At 43.4% G+C, this 11,099-nt stretch overlaps 1 protein-coding gene across 1 annotated transcript in view; it reads left to right on the top strand.

Moving 5' to 3' along the window:
* Positions 1–306: 306 nt before the first annotated feature.
* Positions 307–11,099, top strand: part of Sucla2 (succinate-CoA ligase ADP-forming subunit beta) — a 35,061-nt gene continuing 24,268 nt past the window's right edge. Inside the window, exons 1-3 of the mRNA XM_038309882.2 lie at positions 307–460; positions 6,999–7,179; positions 10,927–11,026. Coding sequence (XP_038165810.1) covers positions 371–460; positions 6,999–7,179; positions 10,927–11,026 — 371 coding nt within the window. The 5' untranslated portion in view covers positions 307–370. The remainder of the gene's footprint in view (positions 461–6,998; positions 7,180–10,926; positions 11,027–11,099) is intronic.

Genomic DNA, 11,099 nt, shown 5'->3' with positions numbered 1-11,099 from the left:
AAACTTCCGAGTATCAGGGCGCTGTCTGTTTTATTTAAGCTTTAGTATCCTAAAGACTCAAAACAAACCTACATTCACCATCACGAATTAACCCCGTTTTTTGAGTTGAGGTCACTAGGGCTCAGGGAAGATATGGCAATGCTGCAGATCTCTAGGAAGTGTTCTGGGACACCCTTTGAGGCCTAGGTGAAAGTTCTGAGGGTCAAAGTCAGCTCTGTGCTTGCCTAACCAGGCCAGTCCGGCAGCGACAGGGTTAACCCGAGGCCCCGCCCCCTGGATTGTCCTGGGGTCGAGGGCCCGGTGCGCGGCTGCGGCGGGCGTCTTCGTTTGTGCGCCTGCGCGCTGCCGAGGGGACGGGTCGGACTCAGCAATGGCGGCATCCATGTTCTACGGCCGGCAGTTGGCCGCGGCCGCCCTGAGGAGCCACCGGCCGCAGACTACGCTGCGGGCCGCCGCCCAGGTAGGTCCGCTCGGCCTGCTTCAGCCTCGGGGGGACAGGGGCCCGGCGGCAGGGCTGTTCCGCGGCGCTGGCACGTCCCGGGTGCCTTGCGGGGCGCAGCGGCGAGGCTGCGAGCCAGGAGTGCGAGCCGGCGCTCGGGCAGCTCCACTCCGCTCCGGCCCGAGTCCTCGGGAGGCCCGGTCTGGCGTCCTAGCTGCCCGCCTCGACTCCGGGAGCGTGGCGGGGCTCGCCGAGAGCAGCCCGGGGCCTTCCTGGCCGAGGGTCGACGCCTCCGGGCTCCTTTTGGGTAAGGGGGATGCCCTTCAAGTGTACCTTCGCGTCCCTGGAGCTGTCCTCCGGTGGGAAGGGCTTCGGAGCTCCAGCCGAGTCGGCCTGCCTACCCTCCCCAAATAGCCGTGATCGGTCAGCCCCGGTAGTGAGTGCAGGTAACGAGTTTTGAGTTTTCCAGCTGATGAGCCGGGAGAGTAGGGAAGAACTCGGAGCGCTTCGTTTCTGGACAGGCTGAAATGGTAGTACCGACTTCTGTTTGTTGCTTTGCTTCTTGACATTTAGAGTGTGGCAGATGTTGACCTAAGGTCGTCAGGCTTGTCAGCAGCCCTGGGGTTGTCATTAAGACCAATTGCCATTGGTGACGATCTTGTGGCTAAGAGAAGAACTTTGGCCTAAGAGACAGCAGCTGAGATGATGGCTGAGGTTTAATTCCACAACTGTCCCTTTCTGAAACCGTGTGCTTGTGTCCGCTCTACAACTCAAGGACAGAAAAACGGAGTCTGGGGGTGCTGTGCATTTGGTAAAGTGCCTGCCCAGCATATAGGAAGCCCTGGGTTCCAGCCCCAGCATCCCTAAAATCCTAGCTCTCAAGGTATAGGCAAAAGTATCAAGTCATTCAAGGTCATCATTTTCTACCTAGAGAGTTCAAGGCTAGCCTAGGCTGCAGGAGACCCTGTCTCAAAAGAACAAAAACAAACCACTTAACAACAAGCCCTATAAAAATTGGTCCTCAGTGTTAATACCTTAAAACTGCAAGAGCAAGATCAGCTTCCTAAGATAGTTTCAGAGTTTTTGGTTATGTTCTGAGGTAACTTCAGGCACACCTTAGCTGAAAAGATTTAGGCCCCCCACTGCACTTCCTTAAGTAACGCTGCCGAGTTTAGAGAGTAAGGCTTTCGCCAACAGATGGGTTTTCGACTCATTGTGATAGTTTTTCTGTTTGGAAACTGTTAAAAATGCCTTTGCATCTTCCTATGGGCTGTGTGATGCACTGTCTTTGTTAGCGCTCTTTTCCTGCCTCTCCAGCATTAAGGGTATATATCTTTGGAGTTTGCCAGTAGTCTGACATCTTGCTCTTGATGTGGACACGTTCTCTTAGGATTAAACTTGTTCAAGGTCACACATTAAATTTAGCAATTCAGTTCTGTAAAAAAAAATCATGGGTTTGTCTTGGAATTGGTCATTGTTCTTTTTCCTTATGTTTCCCTTTTTATTTGATACATAATGTTTTAATTCATGTATACTTATGATCAAATCAGGTTAATTAGTATTTTGTTACCTGAAATATTTGTCATTTCTTTGTGATGAGAACATACATAGCCACCTTTCCCGTTGATTTAAAATAGAAGTACATTGGTGTTTCCCACAGCCACTGCAGTAGAGCACCTAAACCCCTTCCTCCTGTCCAACTGTAACTTCTGATGCTGCCCCGTCCTTGGCATTGTGCAGGGATTGTATTACTAATAGAATTTAAAACTAAGGAAATTGGAAGTTATATCAGTTGGTGCTGCAAGGACACAATTTATCTAAATACTTCAGTTGTTAAAACTCTTTTAAAGAGCTAGGCATGGTGTTACATGACTTTAATCCCAGGCTTCTGGGAGGCAGAGGCAGGTGGATGGCTGAGTTCCAGGTCAGCTGGTCTATAGAATGAGGATAGGCAGGGCTACAAAGAGAAACCCTGTCTCAAAAACAACCTCCCTCCCAAATAAAACCAACCAAACCAACTCAAATTAGTGAAAGTGTTCCAACAGTAGTACAGTAGGTACTGTAATGCTTTCACCTAATTGAGCAATCCATATCTCCCTTCCCCCGCCCCCTGCCCCAGGTTTCTCTGTAGAGTCCTGACTGTCCTGGAACTCCACTAGATGATGCTGGCCTCAACTCACAGACATCTGTTTGCCCCTGCCTCTGCCTGCCGAGTGCTGGGATTAAAGGCGTGTGCCTCTGCTGCTGCCACTGACGCTGCTACCACCTGGCTCCATAAGAACCAAAATCACCTCACAAAAATCTAAGTACTAGACATGAGAAGCCCTCTTTTGTTGTTAGCCCAAGAAACTCCCAGAACATATGGCCTGTTACTGTTGTTGCCCTTGGTTACCCCAAAGAAGTGGAAGGTAAGTCTCGGTTCCTGAAGACACCATGTGCTTCAGAAACATGGCCCAGAGAGCCCTGATCTGGAACTGCTTCAAATGCCCCCTCCCTGAAGACTGGCTCTCATGGTACCAAAAGGCACCCTAAAATCTTCCCAAAGGAGGGAGACAACCAAGAGTTCTACACTACTGTGTTGACTGTGAACCACACTGACAGCGTGGTACTCTGAGGGCATGCACAGTTGGGGCTCACAGAACTTGAAGGTAATGAAGAGCGAGACCATGCTGTGTACTAGAAACCTAGCTACCACTCAGTGCTACTGAAGTCATGGTTATTGGAGGAGAATCAACAACCACTAATATATTAAACCAGCATGTCCCTAACAACAGTCTTTGAACATTTTTCCTTGTACCCACAGATAAGTGTAGTCTTCTCCCCTCATCAAGGAAACTTCTCTTGGCAACAAATGGAGACTACTACAGAAAACCACAACCAATCAAAATGCAGAGTTGTGGAGTCCAGTCCCAATGGATACATCTACAGAACACTCTCATACCTGAGTCTCAGGGGACATTGATGAAGAGGGGCCATAAAGATTGTAAGAGCCAGAGAGTCAGGATCAGGGAGTTTGCTCTACAATTGTGTCTTTTAGTAACACCAGAGGCTGTACCCATGAGGTCTCACCAACATGACTGCCCAAATGTGAGTTGAAAAGGATGACACCAGTGGGCAGGCCAGACTGGATGAAGAAAAGCCCACAAGCCCTCTACCCTATACCAAGAACTATAGGCAGCTAAGGGAAAGCTGGAAGTGGGAGAGCACAGTGTTGAACGATCATCCCTGAAAATGTACATACATATAGGGATATATTTAGGACTATATATATGTATATGTGAATACATATATATATGCAATAACAACTAGTGAGAAAGCCATGAATCTGAAGGAGAGAAGAGAGGGGCGTATGGGAGAGTTTGGAGGGAGGACAGGAAAGATAAGGAATAAATATTGTAATTAAATTTTAATCTCAAAATTATACACACACAAACACACACATATATATACACACTGTTTCTTTTTGCTCAACTTCCTGAGAATAAGTTGCAAGTACCATGGCACTTCACCCCTAGATACTTATACATACATACATACATACACATATATATTCTCTAAGAATGTATATATTTAAGAATGTCTGTGTCTGTGTGTGTGCATTCTTTAAGAATAAAACTAGCCGAGTGTGATGGCCCACACATCTAATCCCAGCACTTGGAGGCAGAAGCAGATCTCTGTGAGTTCAAGGCCAGCCTGGTCTACAGTGTGAGCTTCGGGACAGCCAGGGCTACACAGAGGAACCCTGTCTTAAAAAACAAAATAAAACAAAACCAAAACCAAATAAAAAAAAATAAACATTTTGGAACCCTTAGTATGTGCAGTACCAGCTACCTGGGGACTGAGATGTCAGGATCACTTAATTCCTGGAGTTCTAGACCAGCTGGGCCATCTCAGGATAAACCGGACCAAGACAAACACACCCCAGTCCTCGAGGACTAAGACCTTTCCCAGATAACCACAGTGCACTCCTATGTGCAGGAACTTCATCACTGAGTTAAAGTGAGTGATGTGCAGTCCAGCGGTACCCTTTAGAGTTTATGTTTTAGGAAGTAGCATCCTTTTCTGTGGCAGTTCTCTTTGATGTGTGAAGCTAAGGAGGTGCCATCTAGTGACATAGACTGTTGAGTAACTCTTTTTGTTTTTGTTTTTGTTTTGTTTTGTTTTTTTTTTTTGAGACAAGGTTTCTCTGTGTGATAGCCCTAGCTGTCCTGGAACTAGCTCTTCTAGACCAGGCTGGCCTCGAACTCATATTCACCTAACTCTGCCTCCCGAGTGCTGGGATTAAAGGCTTGCGCCACCACCCAGCTAGAAACTTTTTTTTTGTGTGTGTGTGTTTGACTCTTTTTTTAAAAGATTTATTTGTTTTTAATTATGTGTATGTGTGACTTTGCATGGGTATGTGTATGTGTGTGGGTGGCCTTAGAATCTGATGTCCCCAAAGCTGCAGTTACATGCATCTGTGAGCCATTCAGCGTGGGTGCTGGGAGCAGAAGTTGGGTCCTCTGAGAGAACAACAACAGTGTGTGCTCCTAACCCTCTAGCCCAGCACTGAAGTTTGCAGCGTTAGTGGCACGCTGTCTGCTAGAGAAACATTAAAAAATGAGTGTGACCACCTTTACTAGGCTTGTATAGGTTCTTCCCTTCATCTTTATTTTTGAGGTTTAGTTTATGTGCAATAAAATCTATGGTTTGATTCAGTGGCTATATTGGTTTTTGTGTTTGTGTACAACTTTGAAATCTCTGAGATAAGATAGGTAGCTGGGTTGTCAGCTCATGGAGAGCTCCTTGTCGTCCTCCTCATCTTATCGTTTCTTCCTCCTCATCCCCTTCCCGTGTGTGTGTGTGTGTGTGTGTGTGTGTGTGTGTGTGTGTGTGAACTCTTTGTGCACATGGAGTTCAGAGGACAACTTTGTGGAGTTAATTTTCTCCCACCCTTACTGGTTTTGGGGCTTGAACTCAGGGTCACTAGGCTTGTATGGCAAGCCACTTTTACCCACTGAACCATATTGTCAATCTTAGCTAGGCTTTTAACTAGATGAATTAGCAATAAATTGCTATTATATGTGATTGACTTGTTAGGTTAGAGGTGCTCAAACTAGGGTCCATAAGAACCAACTAAAGGATTTATTACCAGTTCTGATTTCTTTGAGTCCAGTTCAGATATTCTGGTTTTATAGAGAATGGAGTCCAGGAATCCCATCTTAAGAAACAGTTTTAATTTTGATGTGATAGTTCAAAAATAAATTTCTTTCATTTCAAGAAACAGACTTTATGTAAAGGTCTTTAAGTCTTATGTTACTTTTTTTTTTTTTAGAGGGAATTAAGTTTTTGTGTGTTTGATTTCATGCAAAAGTAATGGGAGTGTATAGCTAAAGCATAAGAGTCTGATTTCAGTGCAGTCTTGGAAGGTTTTTGTGGCTAATTTGTTCTGTATATTGCCTTGGAGGGTTGTAGGAATTGAGGGTTTTAAAATTAGACAAGGCAGGGTTTTCAGCATTTTATTAGGTTTAGCTTAGACTGACTTGAGGTGTTGGGATTGCTAAATGTTAGAGATCTAACTGATGAGTGTGCTTTCTGAGCAGTGGCCTTGGTACAGGAAGCTACGAAGCTAGCTGCATATTTCTCTCTCATTCATCAGGAAGATAAAAGTTAAAGATTGTTTTTGACATTCTGTTTAATCAGAAAAAATGTGTGTGTGTGTGTGTGTGTGTGTGTGAGAAAGAGAGAGAGAGAGAGAGAGAGAGAGAGAGAGAGAGAGAGAGAGAGAGAGAGAGAGAGCTCCCCACAATGTGTGGATACTCACTTTTGCAAGGGATCTAAGGATTAAACTTAGATCACGAGGCTTGTACTGCAAACACCCTCTCTGAGCCACTCCTTTGGCCTTTTTGGTCATAATTCTGATTAAACTGAAAATAGGGACGTTGTAGTTTTCTCTCTGTATGAGCATTCTTTCTCATTCTTACTGCCAGCTGGCATGTTTGTTTATTAACTGTCCTTGTGCACAAATACACACTAGACTTTACCTTAAGGATAACTGCACTCTTCTGTTTCTAGTTCCTGTGTGCTTTAAATGTTGAATAGAGTGAATGAACATTCAGCATGAAAAGGGCAGGGATTTGTAGTTGCATGTTCCCCAAGTCATTCCGCTCTCACATTATCTAATGCCAGGTAGTGTAGATCCCAGAGAAGGGTACAGAAAACAACGTGGGAAATAGTTTAGTTTTGTGGAAAAAGATGAGATTGACCTTAGAGCCTCTGAATTTGTCATTCAGCTAGCCATTTCCTGTAGGCTAGTGGAGATAGCTGGTGAAGCTCAGATGTCAGGTAAGGACTAGGAATGGATGATGAGGAAGCAGTTAAAAAGTTACAAGGTGACACCTGATATTTAACTGGTAGGCCTGCTTTTAGTTTTAGATTGCAGTTCAGGTACTCTCATGTTTGGATGATTTAATGTATCACTCTCTAACCAAATAAGAAGAGGCTGTTCATTGTTCTTTCTTTCTTGTAAACAACTGCCAGACCACTGCCATTCTTAAGTATGCTTCCATTCTTTTCTCAGGTTCTGGGAAATTCTGGATTGTTTAACAAGCATGGACTCCAAATGCAGCAGCAGCAACAAAGGAATCTCTCACTGCATGAATACTTGAGTATGGATTTATTGCGGGAAGCTGGAGTCTGTGTTCCCAAAGGCTTCGTGGCAAAGTCAGCAGATGAAGTTTATGCAATCGCCAAAAAATTAGGTATTTAAAAACAAACAAATAAAAACGCTTAGTCACCTTGTCACAAACTTGAATAAGATGGAAGCTTTACTTGTGGTTTGATAACTTTTGACATTTGTTTAATTTGGGAGATAGGTTCTCACGTTGCCAAGAATGTCTTTGAAATAAGATTCTCCTATCTTTACCTCTTAAAAAATGCTGGGATTAGAGATTAGGTGCATGCTACCACATTTGACTTGGCCTTTTTTTTTTTTTTTCAATTCTTTTGAGAAGGTAGGATTTTACAATTGTTGAAAATTTACAGTTATTATAAGATGATTTTGAGCTGTAGTGTAGTGACTTAGGAACCACTTCTATTGGTGATAGGATGTGGTTTGAAACCCTCTTAGCTAGAATAGACTTATGGGGAAAGTGAGTCTTTATACTTTGTAGCTTGAAGGATGGTGGCTGTGGCGAGGTTTTTTTGTTTTGTTTTAGAAAAGTTTTGGTGGAGAATCTTAGTTGTTCATGTGTGGTTATGGAGAGGGGGCATGGACGTCTTTGCTTCCCATGTGGGAAACAGATGAATAGGGATAAAGAAGCTGAGCTAAAGAAGCTGAGCTAGGCTAAGCTCCGTAGGAGTAAGCAGTGTCTTACCTGCTCACCCATCCATCCCAAAGGCTTAGAAGGATGCCTGATAGGTGTAGGAGGAAGCTGCTTGTTGCTTCCTGGCTGCTCAGCCCCGAAATAATCACACAGAAACCATATTACTTAAATCACATCTTGGCCCATTAGCTCTAGCTTCTAATTGGCTAATTCTTACATCTTAATTTAACCCATCTCCATTAATCTGTCCATCCCCACGAGGTCGAGGCCTACCAGCAAAGTTTCAGCACGTCTGTGTCTGGTGGTGCCTCCTAGGCTTCTCTCTGACTCCACCTCCTTTATCCCAGCATTTCGTTTAGTTTTCCCTGCCTAGCTCTGTTCCCCATAGCTCTGCTATAGGCCCAAAGCAGTTCCTTATTAGCCAAAGGTATTCACAGCATACAGAGGGGAATCCCACATCAGTTAGGTAATCGGTATGTATTAGAGTTTGTTAAACAGGTTCTGGAGTTGCTCATATTTTATTACATTCTTTTATTGAGAGAATCCTTAATAACGTCCATTAATTTGTTGTAGTAGTATCTTAAACAAGTTTTGATTTTAGGAAATAAGTCTACATTTAAAAAGGTTTAGCATGAAAACATAATGAAATAGTGCAGTGTCTGTACATCGTTTTCTGTGTTTGAAGTGTGAGCAGTTTTTATGTAGGGGGTAGGCAGTCATCTTGGTGGGCTTGTGGTTAACTATGACTTTAAATGTGTTCAGTGAACTTTGTGCTTATTAGCTTTTCACACAGACTACAGAGCAACTAGTCTAAGTGTTAAACCTAGACTACTAAGAAGTGTTTAAACTTAGGCTTATTTTAGCTGTAAAAACAAGAACGTTCTTTAAAAATGAGAATATTACTATATAAATTGTTTTAAGTGAGATGGCTACTGTTTTCTTGACTTGAGAGTATGACTTTATAGTTTTTATTGTTATAATCAGTTTTTTTCAGATTATTCAATAAAAGTTTTATGGAATACTAATTTTAGTGAAATACCTGTTAATTATAAATGCAGTGGGGTTTAAATTTGTGTATGGTCAATATTAGCAGGTCCTGATTTGTTTATTAATAGTCAGTAAAACTATTACTTTCTTCACTTAGTTGAGTTTTTTTCCCTGACACAATAATTGAAAAACTTTTTTTTTTTTTAAAAAAAAAAACAAGACAATTATTTTGATACTTTTATATTTGTGACAACTTTTATGGATTAGGACTTAGACCTGTGAAGGGCAGGTGGGAACTCTGACTTTTTAAAAATATGTTACTTTTAAAAAAATTATTTGTGTGTAGTGTGTTTGCCTGTGTGAGTACATGTGTACCACATGTATACAGTTGCCTACAGGGCCCAGAGGACGGTGTGGGACTTCTGGAACTGGAGTTCCAGGTGGTTGTGAACCTGCTCTGATGTGGGTCTTCTGCAAGATCACCAGGTCCTCTCTCCAGCCTTGGGAGCTCTGCCTTTGAGGCCAGTGGAAGGGCACTGTCTCCAGTCATGACAAGTTTTAAGAAAACATTTTAGTCTCAATGTTGTGCTTTTAATACCTTCCAAAGCTTTAGTCTGAGAATTGCTAAAATACTTTTAGTATACTATTGCAGAAATGTGAGTGCATAATCTTTGAAAGGCAGAGATTTTTAAATTTATTTATTCTTCTCTCATATTTACATCCCTACCACTGTTTCCCCTCTCTCTTTTCCTCCCAGTCCTTCATCCTGCCTCCCCCCCTAGATCCACTCCTCCTCCATTTCCTTTTAGAAAAGGGCAATCCTCCTGGGATAGCAGCCAAATGTGGCATAACAAGTTACAGTAAGACTGGATACATGCTCTTATATCAAGACTGGACAAGGCAACCCAGTAGGAGGAAAAGGGTCCCAGGATCAGGCAAAAGAGGGCCCCTGCTCTTTCTGTTAGGAGTCCCATAAGAATACCAAGGTATACAACCATACCATTTATGCAGAGGACCTAGGTGAAACCCATAAAGGCTCCCTGATTGTCAACCAAATATGTACTTCAGTTTGAGCCCCTATGAACCCTGGTTAGGTGATTCTGAGTTGTGTTCTTATGTTGTCCTTGGCTTCTGTGGCTCCTCTTCTGTGGAATTCTCTAAACTCAGCCTCATGTTTGACCGTGGGTCTCCACATCTGTTCCTATTAGTTGCTGGATGAGGCCTCTCTGATTGATGATTGTGCTAGGCTCTGTTCTATGAGCATAGCAGAATATCCTTATGATTCATTTTTTTCTCTCTCTCTCTCTCTCTCTCTCTCTCTCTCTCTCTCTCTCTCTCTCTCTCCTCCTCCTCCTCCTCCTCCTCCTCCTCCTCCTCCTCCTCCTTTCTTCTTCGTCATGTTTCGTTCTGTTATTCAGCCTCTGGTTCCTGGCTCTCCAGACAGTGTGAGGCGTAGACTCCCTCTTATGGCGTGGGTCTCAAATTGGACCAGTCATTAGTTGTTACTTCCACACGTTCTGTGCCACCTGGACCTCAGCACATCTTGTAGGCAGGACACATTTAGGTAGAAGGTTTTGTTGCTGAATTAGTGTCCCATTCCCTCCACTGGAAGCTTTGCCTGGTTACAGAAGATGGCCAGTTGAGGCTCAGTATTTTTCATTACTAGGAGTCTTTGCTAGGGTCACCCTTGTAAGTTCCAAGGAGTTCCTATTGCCCTAGGTTTCTACCTTGCCCCCCAAATGCCCCCTCAGTTCCAGTCCTCTCTCCCAGTACTCTCTCCCTCGTTCCCTCCACCCCCACTTGATTCCTCTTGTTTCAATCCCCACCTGTCCCAAGTCCACCCACGAAGTTCTATTTCCCTGCTCCAGGGAGATCTCCCCCCAGCTTTGAGCCCTGCTTGTTACTTAGGATCTCTAAGTCTGTGGATTGTAGCATGATTATCCTTTACTTTACAGCTAATCTCCACTTATGAGTCAGTCCATATCATGTTTGTCTAATCTTTTAATAGCCTACATCTTTAAGATGATGAGTGTTCTACTTTTCAAATCTGGAAAATCTCACATGGAATGTCTCGGTCTGACATGGTAGATTAATGGAACTTCATTTAAAAACACCTATTAGTGTGAGTGTTCAATAAAATATTGTCTTGCACACGATTCCCAGCTTTCTGTGTAATAAAAGGTATTTTTCTTCTAGGGTCAAAGGATGTTGTGATAAAGGCACAGGTTTTAGCTGGCGGCAGAGGAAAAGGAACGTTTACAAGTGGCCTCAAAGGAGGAGTGAAGATAGTCTACTCGTAAGTCACAGTTTTTAAAAGAAAAATCTTTATTTAGATCACCGCATTGTTGAAAACACTAAGCTTTACTTGT

This window comes from Arvicola amphibius, chromosome 13 (assembly GCF_903992535.2).
Source record: "Arvicola amphibius chromosome 13, mArvAmp1.2, whole genome shotgun sequence".
NCBI lineage: Eukaryota > Metazoa > Chordata > Mammalia > Rodentia > Cricetidae > Arvicola > Arvicola amphibius.
This window is presented reverse-complemented; position numbering and strand designations above follow the sequence as displayed.